This window comes from Ceratotherium simum, chromosome 28 (assembly GCF_057802395.1).
Source record: "Ceratotherium simum simum isolate JZ-2026a chromosome 28, ASM5780239v1, whole genome shotgun sequence".
Lineage (NCBI taxonomy): Eukaryota > Metazoa > Chordata > Mammalia > Perissodactyla > Rhinocerotidae > Ceratotherium > Ceratotherium simum.
In genome coordinates, this window is record NC_141927.1 from 37,662,715 (window position 1) to 37,681,888 (window position 19,174).

Below are 19,174 nucleotides of genomic sequence, written 5' to 3' on the forward strand. Positions count from 1 at the left end.
AAGATTAAAGGAAACAATGAATATGATTTTTCTAATATCTTTACAATTATCATTGACTATCATTATTTTATTATTAGGTTAGATTCTGCCTTCTCAACTATAGTTTTACCACACCCGAAAATCTCTAAAATGTTATGTATTTTTGTTTCATTGTGAGAGATGAACAGACTTCTTGAAACATTTTTTATAAATGTAATGACTAGAACTTTTGTTACAGTCGATTCCTGTTATTCATAGTAGTTATGTTCTTTGTAAAGTCTCTGAGAACAATGAATTAGCAAATACTGAAACTTTGCTCCTTGGGAAAATTCAGGGTTAGGTTCTGTGAGCCTGTGGTCACATTTTGATTAACTGATCAATATAGAGCCTTGTTTTATGTGTGTCTCTGTTTAAAGACACCTTCTTTAATACATATTTTTGATTCATTAACATTTAACTCAAAGCCAACAGCACTGTAACTCATGGCTGAACGAAGCTTATCTAACGCATGTATTTTCCCTGTAAGGCACATCACACCCTTCTTCATCTTAGGAACACCAGACAGCATTTCAACACTACCCTTGGGGGCCAGTTTAAATGGCAAAATCAGCAACAAAAAACACGAAAATGAGAAAAATCTGGCACTAAATAGATTGCAAAAAGGACACTGATTTGCAGTGTGAGCTGAAACGAGAAGGCGGCGTGTTGCCTTGTCAACCTCAGCCGAGAACACGCGCATGGGGCAAACTTTCACCACTTTGCACATGTCTACGCCAAAGTGCCATGAGTATTGGTTTGTGGTTACAAATAAATTTTAGTGAGCAGGTGAATTCACAAATACAGAACCCGCAAATAATGAGGATTGACTGTGTGTGTGTATATACCTCTAGGTATTTACATACAATAATATACTCATTCAATACTTAATTGTGGGACATGTGCTATATTAAGCACTTTACATATATCTTCTTTATTATAATATTCTATAATGTAGGTATTACCATAGTTTTACCAATGTGAAATTGAGGACTGAAAAGTTAAAATAACTTGAAAAGATCACACGGGTACAACCAGAATTTAAAACTGGGTCTGACTTCAGAGCCTGTATTTATACTCTACATTATTCTATACTTCACCCAATTTACCAGGAGAAAAGGAGTTTTGGGTTTTTCTTTTAAGATAAGCCAGTGGACAAGCATGACATTTCCTGTAAAATTAGAAAACCACTGCCTTTGATCATATGTAACTGAAATTTAAATAACCAAGGTATTTGAAAATAAAACTATAGATATTTAAATGCCCAACATTATTCTAATGTATGCTTCCAATTTTCAGTTATCCAACCAAAGTTCATTAAATGCCTACTACGCGCCAAGAAGTGCTCTGTATGCTGCGAGGCCTCTGAATCACACTTCAGAACTGTTCCAGAGTTGTGAAGACGTACATGCCATTACAGCAACTTCAAACTCTTAAGGGTCAAAAATGAAAGAATGATTATGTTAAATTTGATGCCATTAACCGTCAAGCCAGTGATGTCCGGGAATTACATAAAACAGAGTGCTCAATATCCATTTTTGCTAAGAATGATAGATGTATTCATAAAAGCTTATAAGTGAAACTAACTCTAAGGGACAATGTATCAACCAGGGTAGAATAGGCTCTCGAGAAGTAACAAACAACCCCAAAGTATCACAACAAAGGCATCTTTCCTGTTCTTGCAAAATCTAATGTAGGTTGAATGGCCCTCCTCCTTCCAGCAGCCTGGTCTTAAAGTAACACACGTTATATTTACTCGCAATCAATTGAAAGTCTGGGGAAGATAGAAAGCAAATAAGTTTTGGATGAGTAACGTCTCTGCCACAAACACAAATGAATTTTCTTGTTAATCCTAACGATGATACCTAACCATTTATGTTATAGGTAATCTTAAATTTCACTTTGATTAATGATAGACAATGGGGAATACCTAGAATTTAAAGCTTTTTTTCTATGCTTCAAATTTCTTCCGAATAATTCATATTCTCTTCAAAAAAAATGTTTTTTAAGGATAGTTGAATGATGTTTTCTTTTAGGGTTTTATTCAGGATTTTGACTAAGAATTTAGTCTCATTCTTATTCTGATTATCTTGTTTGTGTGGGTTTATCATAAAGAAAAAAGGGAAAAATCACTAGCTAGCAAGTATAATGTTGGGGCCTGTGACCTTTGTCAGTTGCCATCAGTTAAATGAAGGTGGCTTGTGTATTGTGTTGAATAGTGTCCCCCTAAAATTCACAACCACTCAAAGTTCACATTTCAAAATGTGAACTTATTTGGAAATAGAGTTTTTGCAGGTGTAATTAGTTAAGCTAAGCTGAGGTAATACTGGATGAGGTTGGGCCCTAAATACAGTGACTGGTGTCTTTAGAAAAGAGGAGAGGACACACAGACACACAGGGAAGAAGGTCATGTGACAATGGAAGCAGAGATTGGAGTGATACAGCCAGAACATCAAGGCATTCTGGGAGCCACCCGAAGGCAGAAAGAGGCAAGGAAGGATACTTCTCTACAGACTTCAGAGTGAGCACAGCCTCCAGAACCGTCCAGCCTCCAGAACCGCAAGAGAATAAATTTCTATTTTTTTAAACCACCTAGTTTATAAGAATTTGTTGCAGTAGCCCTGGGAAACTAATACAGATTAGATCTCAGATTTCAAATAAGAGTTAAAAATCAGGAGGTATAAACCAATTAAGGTATAATTTCATCTCTTTAGTTATCATAAGTGTCGTTGAATTTTAGACTTGGTGGAGACATTTGCTATCATTCAAGTCTTGTAGCTTCTCTGGAGAACTTTCTTGTTCTTAACAAGGGGGAGCCACTGGGTTCCCCTCATTCTCTTTTCTTGAGGTACCTCCCCAAGGTACATCTCTAACATTCCTCTGCTCCCAGTCACCTCCTATCCACCAAGCTCCATCCTGGTCCCTCCCCAGCTTCTCAAAGGGGTACGCCTTGGGAGACTGCTTTCATTTTATGTATAAATCCACACCTCCACCATTCTCCTCTTGCTCTCCTTCAAGAGCATTTCTTATCTAGATCAGAGGTCAGCTAACCTTTTACGTAAAGGACCACGTGGCAAATGTTTCAGGCTTTGTGGACTCTATGGTCCCTGTCACAACTCTTCAACTCTGCCACTGTAGTACAAAGGCAGCCTAAACGGAACGTAAACAATTGAGCCCGGCAGTGTTCCAATAAGACTTTTTTTATAGACACTGAAATATGAATTTTATATTTTCCCTGTGTCACAAAACATTCTTCTTTTGATTATTTTTTTAACCATTTAAAAACATAAAAACCCGTTTTGGCCTGCAGACTGTACAAAACAGGCAGCAGGTTAAGTTTGGTACTCAGGCCACAGTTTGCTAGTCCCTGATCTAGATCAGTGGTTCTCAACTGGGTTCAACTTGGCCCCCCGGGAAACACTTGACAATGTCTAGCGACAGTTTTATAGTCACAGCTAGTGGAGTGCTCCTGGCGTCTAATGGCTGGAGGCCGGGGATGCTGCTAACAGCCCACACTGCACAGGACAGCCCCCGCCCCAACAGTCAGAAATGTTGATACTACGGAGGTTAGAAACCCCGATCTAGAAAAAGGATTCCTACGAGAAATTGAGAACCTCCCTCACAAATCCCCATAGGTCATACAGTTCTTAAGGCCTTACTTAAACAGCTCTCTTCATAACTTCTCCCACTGCCATTGTTTCAACCACTCTTCAACATCCTATTGTATCTGTTGATCTTCCTGATGTGCTGTTTATTCAGTCAGGTGCATATGTTCCCTCCTACTACATGTGACCTCGGAAAGGCAAGGAGTGTCTTATCCACCTTTATATTCCCAGGATACAGGATGTTTGTTGAGAGGAAATGAACTAAGAAAATAATGAAATAAACCCTTCAAGTTATGAACTCACTCAAGGGAGGTACCAGATGAGGGAATTTCAGCTTTCATGGAGAAGCTACTTCTATCCCTTAGGATGGACTTTTTTTGTCCTAGAATGCCAGCTTTGCTGGGTGGGTCAATTGCCAACAAGGCCTCATGCTCAATGCAGCATGAACTACCCTTGGCCAAAAAGCCGGGTGGGACTGGAGCTGGTTGAGGTTCCCCTCAGTGAGAAGCTCCATTTAGAGCCAGATAGGACTTCCTGCAGCTGCTCCTAGAGGCGTCAACGACGAGTCTGCAAGCATCTGTTGAGCTCAGTGTCAGAAGCTGTATGGCATTACATGAGGCTGGGGCAGTTGAGCCCACAGAGACAATAACAGATTTGGCAGAATCACTCAGCTCTGAGTTTGCTCTGCCCTGCTCCATCCTGATGCCCTTGGATTCTAGACTTAGTTTCCCTCCCCAATTCCTAATTTTCCCTCACCCTTACCCTACTTGCTCTTCCCAACTCACAGCTCCTCTCTGCCCCCACCCCAAGCCTCTGTACTAACTGTGCTTCCTCCTATGATTCCTGGTACCAGCTGGTCCACACCCGGGATGTCCAGGCCAACACCTTTAGTGGCTCCCTCCCAGCACACATCCAAAGTCCCTAGCATACAATGCAAAGCCTCAGTGGCCAGCCTCTCGGTCACTTGGGTCGTTTCTCCCATCCTCCAACTTAACCTCCGCTCAGATCTGATCTCCTGCTCGTGCCTATTAGCTCCCACCCATCTCCCCCGTCTCCCAGTCACACTGAATCAATGTCTTGTTTGGCAGATTTCTGGGCTGTTTTGATTCTTCTTGTCCCTCAGGATTCTGTGACCTTGGACACTGGCCCATACCTCTACACTCGTACTTGTCCTCGAGCAGAGACTGAACGCCAGGTTACATTTTTCTGTTACTCTCTGTCATGAAGAAGAACATGGCAGTCAAGCTTGTGTGTGGGAAGGTGGCAGAATACAGAATAAGTACGGACATGTGTTCCTCTGTGAGGAGCACTTACAGACCAATCGGTAAAGTAGACTCACACAAGGGAAGCAGCCTTGGAGAAAAGACAATAAAATATTTTAAGTGCAAAGTTACAGGGCACAGAGTTAGAGAAGAGTAAATAATATTAGCTTTATTGCCCTTTTATCACTTTGTGTTTACCCTGAAAACAGCTTCTTCTGTATTCCTAAGAACTATACCCTCTTCTGGGCCCTCATTCTGTCCTGTTCTTTATTTTATCCTCTAAAGATCTTGATTTCTTGTCTTGAAAATGATTTACTGTTGCCTCTACTTGCCAGTCCCTAGTCCCAGATCCAGGGCCCTGCCCCCAGGTTGGTGGCTGGGTCTCTCTCTTCCTGGCAAGTTTCCTTAATGCCAGAGCCTGTCTGTCTCCTCAGCTCCATGGCCATCCCTCATTCAAGTGGGCAGCTCCAGTGCCAGGCCTGCCTAAGTTCAGGAACTCAGCCCAGAAAGGTTTGTCTCCAAGGAGACACAGCACAATGTCCCCTTGTGCTATTCCCAGGGAAGTGTTTGAACAACCCCACGTTAATCAGGAAGTCAGGGGCTCTGAGAGAGGAAGGGTGTCAGGCTATGCCCTCAAATCAACTTATTTACCAAATGCTTACCTGTGAATAACACAAAACCTTCTACTTTTCAAAGCACTTCTAAATCTATTATTTGCTCTCTATAAGGGTCAGTGAGATAAATTCGTCCACTATTAGAATTAAATGACAGAAGTGAAAATTGAAATTGAAAAGGATAATGGAACTACCAAAGATCATATAACCAGGCCTGAGTTCTTGTCTCCTGCTTCCCAGGCCAGTATTCTTTCTTCCATATTATGTCAGTGGGTCAAGCCTGTAGGTAGCATCTAGCTGAGAATCTCAGGGTTGGAATGACTTTAAACGACATCTAGGCTAATAATGTAATCTAGAGACTCTAAATGTCATCTAGGCTAACGTCATTATGCTGGAGCCCCTTAGGAAATGCCCTGCCAAGTGGTCAGCCTGCCTCTGCTTCAACAGGCCCCATAGCCACACACTCTACCTTCAAACGTCTCTGAATATTAATAAACTCTTCCTTATCTTGAGCTCAGATCTAACTCTCTAATTTTATATCCGTTCATTGGTTATATCTGTTGCATCCAAGCACAAACATGCATGTGTACACACACACACACACACAAACACACACATGCCATGAATCTCTCTTTCCCACCACAGCCGTCCAAAGATTTGCCCCCTAATAATCTCTTTTCCATGCTAAACATCCCCTGCTTCCTTTACTCTTCCTCCAGTGAGGGGATTTTCATGCCCTTGATTGTTCTGGCCTCTATCCCCCCCGTCTCCTCTAGTCACTTCTCACAGCGTGGCAGATGACATGACTCCAGCACCCTCAGCCTAGCCTCCAGTCTGGACAAGATCCCCACACTGAGGTCTGCCGACCTTGCGAGAACGTGGCTAGTCTACATCTTAAAGCAGGATCTAGAGGAGCAAGAATTAGAACAGAGATTCTGAAACACACTCACCAAGAATTGGAACTGGTTTTTGTTCCTCTGGCTCTGCCAAGTATTTCAGAAATTCTAGCAAGCATGTGCTCATCTGAAGAAGACAACTCAAACCACAACTAATTCTGCAGATTGCCCAGCTGATGCTTCATCACAGTGCCTCCTGAGTAGGAGGAAAGGTAATGATTCACAGATACCAATGGCTCAGCCTCATCAGATGGAGTAACTAGAACAATGAGTTGTGCTTCAATTATCCCTACCCAGAATCAGCACAGTTCAAGAGCCTGTTATTCACAGAGGGGCAGCCTAAGCAGCATACCTGAGCAGGGGAATTGTTTCTCTGGCCTCTTGATTCAGTTGGTTGGGTTTTATCTGTTCTCCTTTTCCATTCGTTTACATTACAAAGTAATTTCAAGACAACCTGGTAGATGAGGGAGAGCAGTTCCTAGATGCACATGGGGTGGCCACAGCATGGAGGGCGAAGTCCTTCAGGAACTACTGCTGGCTTGGCTGCAGGCAGCAAGGAAAGACGGCAATCTTGCCTCTGCACTGGGGAGCTCGGGAAGCCTATGGTCTGGGTGTTCTTTCCCGGTGCCTTGGTCCTTATCCTGTACTTGTAGGGACTGAATTCGTGCTTGAGACCAAGCCCTCAACTTATATCCTAGGTCTGGGAACCAGGTTTCTGATTTGTTCTTTGTACCTGGTTTCCAGCCCAGTACTCTCATCTTAAATGATGGTGCCTGCCATACTCTTAACAGCCTTCCCTTTCCCTAGAACCCCAGGACTGCAGCCAGGGCCCTGCTACCACCTGCCAGACTCTCCTGATGCCAGTACTGCTTGAGTCTCTGCAGGATCTCTGCACCCAGTCTCCCCAGCACTGGCTTCCACCCTCCCAGCAGGCCCTCAGACCTTTACTCCATGTCCCACCTCCCAAAGCCTACCCTTTGCTTATCCTTGTACCTAATGACTTACCTCCCTCTAGCAGGATACATTGCTTTCTCTGCTCCCTGCAGCATCTGGGTTGACACCAACCCAAGCCCACGGACCAGTTTAGCTTCCCAGGCCCTCCAACTCTGTCTGGTCTTGCCACTTTCCAAGATCCTTTCTGCGCAAAGCAGCTTTAGAGAGAATGGATGAGAGGATAAGCTGCAGAAGGGTGCTGTGCAGCCTGGTGACCCTGATCTAGACGAGAAAGGGGGATGTTGGCACGAGGCATCCAGAATCTGTTCCCCCAGCCCAAGCCACAAGCTGTTGGTGCTACTTCCCCCCCAAACCCGCACCCCCATTCCTGTCTTGCCTACCCAGCACTCTGACTTCTGTCGCAGTGAGCACCGGGTCAGCCCCGTGGACACCAAGACAACGTCATTAAGTAAAGGTTGCAGTTTAAGTGCTATTGATTTTTTCTTTGGAATAAATTGATAGCAACTAACAAATGACCCCCACGTTATATTTGCCAGCTCTGAGGGTATTTGAATTCAGGAAAACAACTGGTACTTAGTTATCTTGGGGCTGTATTTAAATTCACAAAGAACTATTTTTGCCCTGTGGTGATTTGTTTTACAAAAATAATAACTCTCCCATTTGCTAAATGATGTGATAAACAAAGATACAGCTTCTCCTCTTCTATCACTACCTCCAAAATTAAATTTAACAACAATACTCTGCTTAGGCAGAGAGAACAAATGGGCTAGTTACTCATTCATGGAAAATAGGTAAAAAATTTTCAGTGACTATTTCTTTGAAGTGTCTACTTCAAGAGATTTGATGGGGAGTAGGTTACAACGTGAGTATCCAACCTTTTAGAGAGAAAGAATCAGGAGTTTCCACCAAGTGGCTGCTTATCAAATGCCAATACAAAGTGTGCCCCAAAACAAGCTGAGCTTATCTCCAGATTTCATGTGCTTCACAACCCATCCTACGTTTGAATGTCATAGCCACCTTTGCAAAAACAATATTCTTTAGTTAATCTAAGTTGAAAAAAATTAAGTGAAAAGATTCTTCGCTATTCTCTAGAAAAAAGAAGATATTTTTCTTGAGAAAAACACTGGTGAGGATAAAGGCAAGTATTGTTTTAGATTCTCTCCAATTTCCAAAATACCATTTAAAAAATAATTACACCCACAATTTATGCAGTAATCATTAGACAGCAAGATAAAATGCACTGCTAAATTTTAATTGCACTGAAAGAGTAGACATCATGAAATATACCCACAACTTCTTGGGGTTATAACCCAATCCAGTAATATCTTTGCCACAATGTAAACCTTGTCCAAATAGTCTATCTTGATTACATAATAATAGTATTTTAGTTTCATGATTTGATAGCCTTCTAAAGAATATTTTTAGTTAAGCAAGTAGAAGGTCAAATGATCTATTATCAATATTTAAGCTTTTTATTGTGAAAGTTAATAGGCTTGAATGACAGGATTCCCTGCAAAAATGATAGGAATGTCATCTCATAAAAAAAAACAATTCAGTTATCTGCAAATGAAAGTGTTTTTAAAAACTATAGTTATCTTCCCCCTCACCCCACCAAGATAAGAAGAGGATGATATTTGCATTACACAGACGCAGGCAGGGAATCTGCCCCTCATACACTGTACCCTCTCCATTACCCATACTGATTCCAGCTGAAGTTAGGGAAGAAGTGTTCATTACATAATAGATATGATATCTTACATAACATACAACAGATGTGATAGACAAGCTCTTGCGGGATGCATACGGCTTGTCAGAAGATGTAGCTGCTGAATGACCACTCTGAGGAGCCGGGTTGGGAGAACGAGCACCTGCAATTGGATTTCATGGTCTTATGACAGCAAGGGCTGCTGGGATCCCTGCCCATCCCTTCAGGCTGTGAAGGACATCTACCATTCGGCTCAGATTCTGGCAGCCGCCTCTGCAGAAGGAGCAGGATTAAGAGGACAGGCGCAGTGCTGGGCTCTCCCCACCACTCTCGTTCGCACACGTACCTGTGGGCTTTAATGGCGTCGTCTCTCCTAGCAACAGTTTTAACCTTTTGGCATGGATTTTGCCTTGATAATGTGAGTCAGCCACCACCGCTGAGGTAAAAGACATGTTACAGAGTGTGCAACATTTGTTCTTATCCACCATATCAGCATCGCTTCCCTGTGAGGGGAGAGAGGAAAAGATGACATTAGAGAGAACTCCAATCCTAAGTTTCCTTTGTTAAATGAGATTTAGCACTTTCGTATTGAAATGTCTAGTTTTTGTTCTGCCATCTCTTTCTTCCTTCACGATAATCATCATTAAGATGTACTCAGTGACGGACTTCAACCGACATTTATTTAGTGGCTACTTCTGCCAGGCACCAGGACTACAGGACAAATGGGCAGAGATGAGTTACCTGGAGAAAAACGGGGCCCACATTAGGTGAGAACACATTAGATCTGGCACCATGAGGAAAATATCCTCGAACGGCACCCATTATACTCATTAAAGTAAGTAAAATATCAGCATTCAGATGGCCTGAATTATTTAGCAGAAATTGTCATTTGCCATTCAGCTCTGCCTTTGACCAATTTTTGCCTCACCAGGATACACGGCCACATGCTCAAGGTTTTTTTTTTTTTAATTTTTTTAAGGAAGTGAACATTTTTCATAATTAACTCGAGTATATATCAAAAAGCTATGATGACCATGCTAGCTGAATTTTTGAGGAGAGTTTGTGTAATTTTCCTTTTCTTCAGGAAAGGTGATTAGTTAAATGCCACACAAAATACTTCAATCCAGCTTGATTTTTATTCTTTTGTAAGACTTAATGAAAATGAATCATGATCCAGAAAAAATAAATCCTTTGTCAGACCATGTGACCTGGCTATTGTGCACACAGATCATCAGTTACCTATATTATGCAAGGGGAAGATTAATCCACTGGCTCCCCTCCTGCCTAGTTAGAAATTGAAGGTACAGTGGACTCCCAGATAAGGAGCTCATCTGCTCCTTAATGGAGCAGCAACAGCAAAGCATCTCTTTGTTAAAGAGCAGCCTTGGATGAGGATCTGGCCCGGAAATAGCCCCTTCTCTTATTCCTAGCAGGCCCAAAGAGTGCAATTTAAAATGGCATGGGGATGAGGAGGAGAGTGGGGATGGGATGGAGAAAGGGAATTAGATATTTTTCTGCATAATAATAAAATGTCTAGACTGCTGGAGAGAGTGTTGCCTTGCAAATGATGTGACAGTTAGAAAACTAACTCCTTCCTCCTTATGGCATTAGTCTGTCATATCTCTGATAATTAGCCCTCGTGCCTGGGAGAAGTGGTGTGTGTGTGTGTGCGCGCGTGCTCCAGGAGGCTGGCCTGCAGTTCAGGGGTGGGGACAAGGGAGAGACTTCAAAAGGGACTCTATGCAATTTGGAGTTACAAAGCCCCACCTACTGTCATTTATTCTCTTGACTTTAGAATATTAAATTTCAGTGCGCCCCACCCCTTTATCATGGTTAACGAGTGAGATTTGAGGAAGTGTACTGCCAGGCGCTGGGGGAGGGGTCAGCGAGAGGAAAGGGATCCTATGGAGAGAGGAGGGCTTGCCCAATGGTCCTCTCCTGGAGAGGGACAAAACTTAGGGCAGGACACCTGGGCAGGCACTGAGGCTGTGTCCACTGAGTGTACCTTGCTGAGGGTTAAAAGTCGAGGTGCTTCGAGTTTTTTCCTCAGTAAAGAAAGAAATAAAATAAACACTTTTACACCTTCGTGTGGTACACTGTGGAGACTACCTGGGCCAGGCAGTAAAGGGCAGAGTCGCCTCCCCTCACCCACCTCTAACTAAGCCTAGGAGATGCCACAGAACCCATGGAGGCGGTAGAGCCCAGGAAAACCAGGAGATGACAAATCAGGGAGTCATGGGCTCCAGTCACGAGGAGCAGATAGCTCAGAATGTCTGAAAGACCCAGGCTGGTACTTTCCCACTACCTGTTAGAGGATATGAGTCCTACATTAAAAAAAACAAGGAAAGTTGTCAAGGTGACAGAGGATGCTTGAATTATACACTTTTCACTGACTTATGTGTGATATAGATCAAAGCACATAATTTTTCTTAAAATTAGGCAAGAGATCATAAGGCAAAGTTTAACTCACAATCTACATCTATTTAGAATCTGTGCATCCCTTCTGCCACTTCCAGCAAAAGCACTGGCCACGCCCAGTCCCCTCTCCCTGGAGCTCTAACATACACATGTTTTTACAGAAAGACTGGAAGCCCAGACACAGGGGCTGGCATCACTATACGAAGTGTACTCAGAACTGGTTTCTAGGGCAAAGAACTGCCCTTAAACTGATAATGATCCATGGATTTATGGTATTCATTCATTCAACACATTTTTAAGGAACTACTAAATATGTAAGATGCTGTATTAGATGAATATAAGTCTGCTCCCTGTTATCAAGAAGGTTGGGACCAGGAGAATTGGAGAAGGCAGACAGAAAATATAAGGAAAGTATTATAATCAAGGAAATAAGAGTCTCCTATTGGACTCACACTCTCCCAATTGTAAGGAAAAAGACCATTCATGTAAATTAAGCCTATTTGTGTGGATTTTCATCTTCAAGCCTTTCTCATGCCTGAACGCCCTCCCTCATCACTTCTTGTCTAATCCGGTCTTTGCAGAATCTGTCTTCATGACTCAGTTTATAATCACTTCCTTGAGGTGAAGCTTCTTCTGCCTCCCTCCTCTACTGTACTGCAGAAGTGGCACCAGCTTTAGAGTCCTGTATGTTTTCTGTACATACTTCTTGAACGATAGCATACCCAATTATTACATTTATTTTCTTCATATTTAATCACCTTATGAGCCTTCAAAATTCCTTCAAGGTCAAGAAAATCATCTCATTGATATTGAAGCCCAGCACAAACACAGTGCTTGCCACACAGGGGGACCTGCAGATGTTTAATGAATGAATGGAGCTCATATTAGTTTGTGGGGTTAATAATTTGCATGATGTAAAAGTCAAAAGAGGAGATAAGTAAGGCAAGGAGATCAATTGTAAGCCAATATCCTTCAGTCTCACAGGAAGATGGCCAGAAAAAGAACCAGAGGTTCAATAATTTATTAACTAACTTGAGAGTTCAAGTAGGGGAACATTTTCCCAATATTTATGTTAGTTTCATGATAGTTTTAATATAAATTCCTAGATTTCTGCTCTCCTGCACAATCTCCTTCATATCATATAGAAGAATTAAAGAATAATAGAAGAGGAGAACCAAGTGTTATGCAAGAAAATATCACGGAATGTAGTATGCCATAATTGTAGAAGAGGGACCAAGAAAGTTTAGGTACCTGACATAGAGGGACTATGATGCTCTGAAAAGTTAGGCAGCTTTTGAGGCAAGCAGGACATGCTTTATGGGATATTTTACTAAAGGAGCCAATGTAACTCACATGATGCAATTGTAAGTACCACAAACTCTAACTGTTCTAATGACCCTGATGCAGACACAACTCCCCAGAAAAAAGCTCAATATTAACCAAGTGCCTGCCAAGTACTGGAATTTAATTGTGTATTCTCGGCTATCTAAATCCCAAATTAAAGGCTCCTTGCAACTACGGATCATATCATCTTTACTACAGTCTCCTTCTGCACTCAGAGCAATATTGATAAACGGTACAGGATAAAAACTCTATAAAGTTTGATGAACTGACCTCAATAAAAATACATTCAAAGTTTCTGGCCTAAAGAATTGAGAATGGGCCCAAGCTATCAAGTAAATGAAGGGGCAACCTTCATTTGTCTTAAATTGTCTTAAAATATGGGTTTCACTGGAGGTAAAAATTCAGTTAGACTTTTTCAGCGCAATGTCCACAGTGCCGGAAGGAAAAAGTTTGTGGAGTATCCTAAGGCTGTTTAGTCAAAGAATTTTGCAAAATTAAAAGTTTTCAGAAGAATCCAATAAAGATACAAAAGCCTAGATGACTCTGGCCAGAAATCTAGTCCCAAAGACCTTTCTCTTTTTTTATAAGGATATATTTTTTTTTTTACTTAATTCAGGTAACTGCCTCATTCTCTTTACTTTATGTCAATGTAAAAAGCCTAAAAGAGAGATTTTCACTTCCATAATGTCAGAGTGAGGAATTCTGTGAAACTGCTCCCCAGCAAAACAAGCATAACTGGTGAAAAATATTTTTAAAAAAAAACAAACAATTATTTAAAGTTTCTGGAAATTATCCTAAGAGTAAACAAAATTAAGAAATATTTATTCAAGAAAATACATTAAATCTCAGTAAGAACACAGAGAGTCTATGGCACATCAGCCACAACTCTCTCCCTCCCTACCAATCCCCCAGGTCAGCATGAAGAAAGCTCCACCCTGGTTGGGTGGGTCAAGAAAATAGAGCTCCCTCTCCCATCAATTCCCAATCAAAAGATATAAGGAGGGGCAGGCCACCAGCAATTATCATGTCCCCTTCACCTTCACCTCCAAGATGCAGAAGCTAAATTCCTGGAAATGTAGCCAAGATATCAGGTACTCTGTTCTTCCACCCACCCTCATTCATAGGACAGAGGCTCTATCCCAGGCACAGGAGGCCAAGAATATTGGGACCCTGATTGCCCATGCCCCAGTTCACTTGTAGGACAGAAGTCTCATGCCAGGAGAGACAAGGGGAAGACTAGAGGCTGCCACCTCTGCCCAGCTAATACAGCAGGCTGTCACTCTGAAAGAGGCAGGCCACTGCCCTTGTTTCTGGTCTGAAGCAGTGGCTCAGAGATTTTTCCATTAGAACAAAGAGGAAAGAGGGAGTACATAAGAACAGAAAGATCCTAAACTCTCCCCAAAGGAACTGACTTTATTTGAAATAGAGTGTGGGAAGATTTAAGTGTAAGGGTGCTCTCAAAAATGATGGATATTTTGGTGGTAAGCAATTAAGAGAAAGCTGATAACTCCATTAGAGCAACAAGATAAACCATAGGCCAGCTAGTTTACCAGTGAGAACCAGGAAAAGAGACAGCTAAGGAGAGCCTTTCTGGAGTAAGAACAAACTTTGAAGGCTTGATTCAAAAACTAACCCAACAAAAGGGACTAAATTTAATTGGATCAGACTGTGGAGTATTTATAAGCCAGAACATTGGCAAAAACAACAGAGCAATCATCCAGCAATTAGTAGAGCCTAAAAGCTGAGTAAGATTCCAGCCAAGGCAGGCAGCTTAACAGAGAAAATCAGAGAAAGAGACAAAGGGACTCCTGCAAAAACCACTATCATCCCAGGTCATTGTGTACATTCCTAAGACTGTGCCTCTGAGCAGTGACATTAGTAGCTGCACTTCATGGGGAAAATAGACATTATTAAAATAGTCTAGCCAAGACATTGGAGAAATAAATAAGTAAACAAAGCAACCTCTGGAAGGTAGGAGAATCAGTATCCGGCACTGCTACAATATATTACCTAAAATATCCAGTTTTCAACAACAGTAAAAATTACAAAACATGCAAAAAAATTCCAGGAAAGTATAACCTATACATAGGGGGAAAAAAAAAAAAGAGGGCTCTGCTCTTACATTTAACTAGCAAAGACTTCAAAACAACATCAAAGATTTCAAACAATTACAAAAGTGTTCAAAGTAAAGGAAATCGTGCTTAAAGAAGTAAGGGAATGTATGATGACAATGTGTTATAAACTAGAGAATATCAATAAAAAAATAGAAATCATAAAAAAGAATCAAAAGGAAATTATGGAGTTAAAAAGTAAAATAACTGAAATAAAAAATTCACTAGAGGGGCTTGGCAGTGGATTTGAAATTGCAGAAGAAAGAATCAGTGAACTTGAAGATAGATCAATAGAGATTATACAATTCAAAGAACAGAGAGGAAACAGAATAAACAAAATTGAAAAGATCCTCACAGAAATGTGGGACACTATTAAGTACACCAACATATGCATAAAATGAGAGTACCAGAAGGGAAGAAAGAAAGAAGCATAAAAAATACTCAAGGAAATAATGACTGAAAACTTCCCAAATTTGAAGAAAAACATTCATCTACACATTCAAAAAGGAAACAAAATTCAAGTAGGATATCCACAAAATGATCTACACCCAAACAGATCACAGTAAAAATGCTGAAAGGCTCAAAGGGAAAACTCTGAAGCAGCAGAAAACAACTCATCACATACAAGGGAACCACAATAAGATTAACAGCTGACTTCTCATCAGAAACAATGGAGGCCAAAGTCAGCAGGACGGTGTTCTCACAGTGCTGAAAGAAAAAACCTATCAACCAAGAATCTTGTATCCAGCAAAACTATCTTTCAAAAACTGAGGTGAAATAAAAACATTTAAAGACTTTTTAAAAGCAGAATTTTTTACTAGCAGACTCACCTCACAAGAAATACTAAAGGAAGCTCTTTAGTCTGAAAGCAAGTGACATCAGACAAGTCAAATCCTCATTTTTAAAAAAAAGCACCAGTAAAGGTAATTATGTAATTATAAAAGACAGATAAATGTAGGTTTCTTCTTTTTTCTCTTAACTAATTTTAAAAATATATTTACAAGATATCTATTTTTTTATAGTTAGGCCAATAACATATATAAATATAATGTATTTGACAATAACAGCACAAAAGATGTAGGTGGGAGCAAAGCTGTACTGGAGGAAGAAAATAACACCACACTATAATTCTCAAATCCACAGGAACAAATAATGAGAACCAGATAAGGTAAATCAGAAGTCTAATATAATAAACACTAAAATATATCCTGCTCGCATTCCTTTTCTCAGCTTCTTTAAGAGAAATAAAATTACATAAAGTAACAATTATAACAATATATTGTTGGGTTTATAACATACATAGCTCTAATGTCTATAACAATAATAGCACAAAAAGAGGGAAGAGATAAGACAGCTATACAGGAGCAACATTTCTATATCTGGCTAAAATTGTTAGTATAAATCTTAAGTAGATTCCGATAAGTTGAGATGTATATGGTAAGCCTTAGAGCAACTACCAAAGAAATAATTCAAAATAATATAGTGAAAAATCAATAAAGGAATTAAAGTGTTGTAATATAAAATATTCTCTTAATGCAAACCAAAGTGGTAAGGAGAAATAAGAGAAGAAAAAAGATATGACTCATATAGAATAATAAAAAGTAAAATGGTAGACATAAATCCAACTATAACAATAATAACACAAAGTGTGAAGGATTATACCATCTAATGAAAACATAGAGATGGTAAGACACGATAAAAAGGAAAGCATGACCAATCCATATGTTCTCTGGAGGAGACACACTTTAGATTCAATGATACAAATGCGTGAAAGCAGAAGGATGAAAAGATATATTAGGCAAACGGCATCCATAAGAAAGCTGTAGCAGCTATACTAATATCAGACAAAATAAAGCTTTAAAACAAAAATCATTACTAGAGATAAAGAGGGACATTTTATACTGATTAAAGTGCCAAGCCATCAGGAAGACACAACGATTACATACATACATGCACATAACCACAGAGTTAAAAAATACATGAAGTTAAAACTGAAAGAACTGAAGGGAGAAAGAGACAATTCTATAGATGTCTGTTAGGTCTAGTTGTTTTTACGTCTTCTCTTTTCTTTGATTTCCTTACTAATCTTTTGCCCAGTCATTCTATTCATTATTGAAAGTGTGATATTGAAGTCTCCAAATATTTTTATTAAAAATTACCCAAATTTTAAAAATTGCAAAGGGTATGAATAGATATTTCCACAAAGAAGATAGACAAATGGCCAACAACAACATTAAAATATGCTTGACATCATTAACCATAATGAAAATGCAAATCAAACCACAACGATATACCACTTCACAACCACTAGGATTGCTAAAATGAAAAACACGGGTAATGAAAAGCATTAGTTAGGAACCCTCACATACTGCTAGTGAGAATGTAAAATGGTACAGCCACATTGGAAAACCACCTGGCAGTTCCACAAAAGTTTAGACATAGAGTTACCATATGACCCAGCAATTCCATTCTAGTTACAGTCAATCTTCAGTATTCACACATATGTATTTGCAAATTTACCTACCTACAAATATTTATTTGTAACCCCCAAATCAATACCTGTGGAATTTTTGTGGTCATTCATGGACACGGGTGGAGTGGCAAAAAATTTGAGTCATGTGACACGCTCGTTCCCAGCTGAGGCTGAGCAAGGTGATGCTCTGGTTTGTTTCACCTCTCACACTGCAAAACAAGTGTTCTTTTCACAGTCTATTTAGTGCCACGTATTTTTGCATTTTTATCTTTTTGTTGGTGATTATGCTGCTTAAAATGACCCCCAAGGGTAATGCTGAAGTGCTGTCTAGTGTTTCAAAGCACAAGAAGATCATGGTGTGCTTTAGAAAAAAAAATACATGTGTTAAATCAGCTTCATTCAGGCATGAGTAACAGTGACATTCCCTCTGAGTTCAATGTCAATCAATGAACAATACCATACATCCAGATAAGGAAGAGGAAATTTGCTGATGTGTATGTGAGACCACTCAACATATAGGGCATGATGAAGCTATGAAAAAGATGGAAAGTGGCTGTATTTGTGGATGCCTGAGATAACAACTGATAGAAAAGGCATAATGGACAGCATTGTTACGAGGCTAAAAGCCAATTAAATTTACTATATTACCCAGAGTCAGGAAAATGTTAAACACTTCTCAGCTAGCATTTCATTATAAGGAAATACTACATATAATCAATTATTTGTAAGAAATATATCTTAAACAAGGCATCTTTAAATAGAAACACACATAAAACAAGCTTATGTATCGATCAGTTGATGAAAGTCTTGTGATTAGAGGCTACTAGAAACTTAATGCTGTATTTCCCCTAGGAGCAATGGCTCAGTATTTGCTAATGCAGAGCTGGTGACTTTATAGAATATAACTACTGTGAAAAATGAGAATCAAATGTATATTTTATTCAAGAGAAATAAAAATATACATCCACATAAAAACTTGTACATAAATATTCATAGCAGTATACTTCATAATAGCTCCGAAGTGGAAACAACCCATATGTCCATCAACTGTAGAACAGATAAATAAAATGTGCTATATCCACATAATGGCATATTATCAGCAATGAAAAGAATAAAGTACTGGGACATGCTACAACACAGATGAACCTCAAAAACATTATGCTAAGTGAAAGAAGCCAATCACTAAAGACCTTATATTGCATAATTCTGTTTAAATTAAATTTTCATAATAGGAAAAGCTACAAAGACAGAAAGTAGATGAGTGATTCTCTAGGAGCAGGAGAGCCAGGAGGGAGAGGGGAGGGAAAATGGGAGCAACTGCTCATGGGTACAGGGTTTCTTTTTGGTGATGACAATGTTCTACAGTTTATTGTGGTGATAGTTACACAACTTTGTGCATAAACGAAAAACCCTTGAATCGTACAATTTAAATAGATGACTTGCATGATATATGAATTATATCTCAATAAAGCTGTTACAGAAAAAAAGCCTAAGAGATGCATTTAAGTAATTTCAAAAGTCCAAAGAAATACTGACATTTGAAGCATAACTTCATTTTCTAAGCATCTTCTGCTTGGAGGCAAACCCATTGAGAAAGGATAAAATAATGAGAATTACTTTGTTCATGTAGGCTCCTTTGTAGTGTATGGAATTCCTCTGAGCACTAGCTGGCCATCCTTGGAATTCTGATCACTGGTGTCCCTTTGGTTAATGACATTTTGTGGCTATAATGGAACTCTACCTGCAGCTGCTGTGAAGCTCCACCTAAGGCAAGAGC

The 19,174-nt window shown here is 39.9% G+C and overlaps 1 protein-coding gene across 1 annotated transcript in view; it reads right to left on the reverse strand.

Moving 5' to 3' along the window:
• Nucleotides 1-19,174, reverse strand: part of ZMAT4 (zinc finger matrin-type 4) — a 204,392-nt gene that overhangs the window by 14,845 nt on the left and 170,373 nt on the right. The window contains exon 4 of the mRNA XM_004441187.3: nt 9,398-9,554. Coding sequence (XP_004441244.3) covers nt 9,398-9,554 — 157 coding nt within the window. The remainder of the gene's footprint in view (nt 1-9,397; nt 9,555-19,174) is intronic.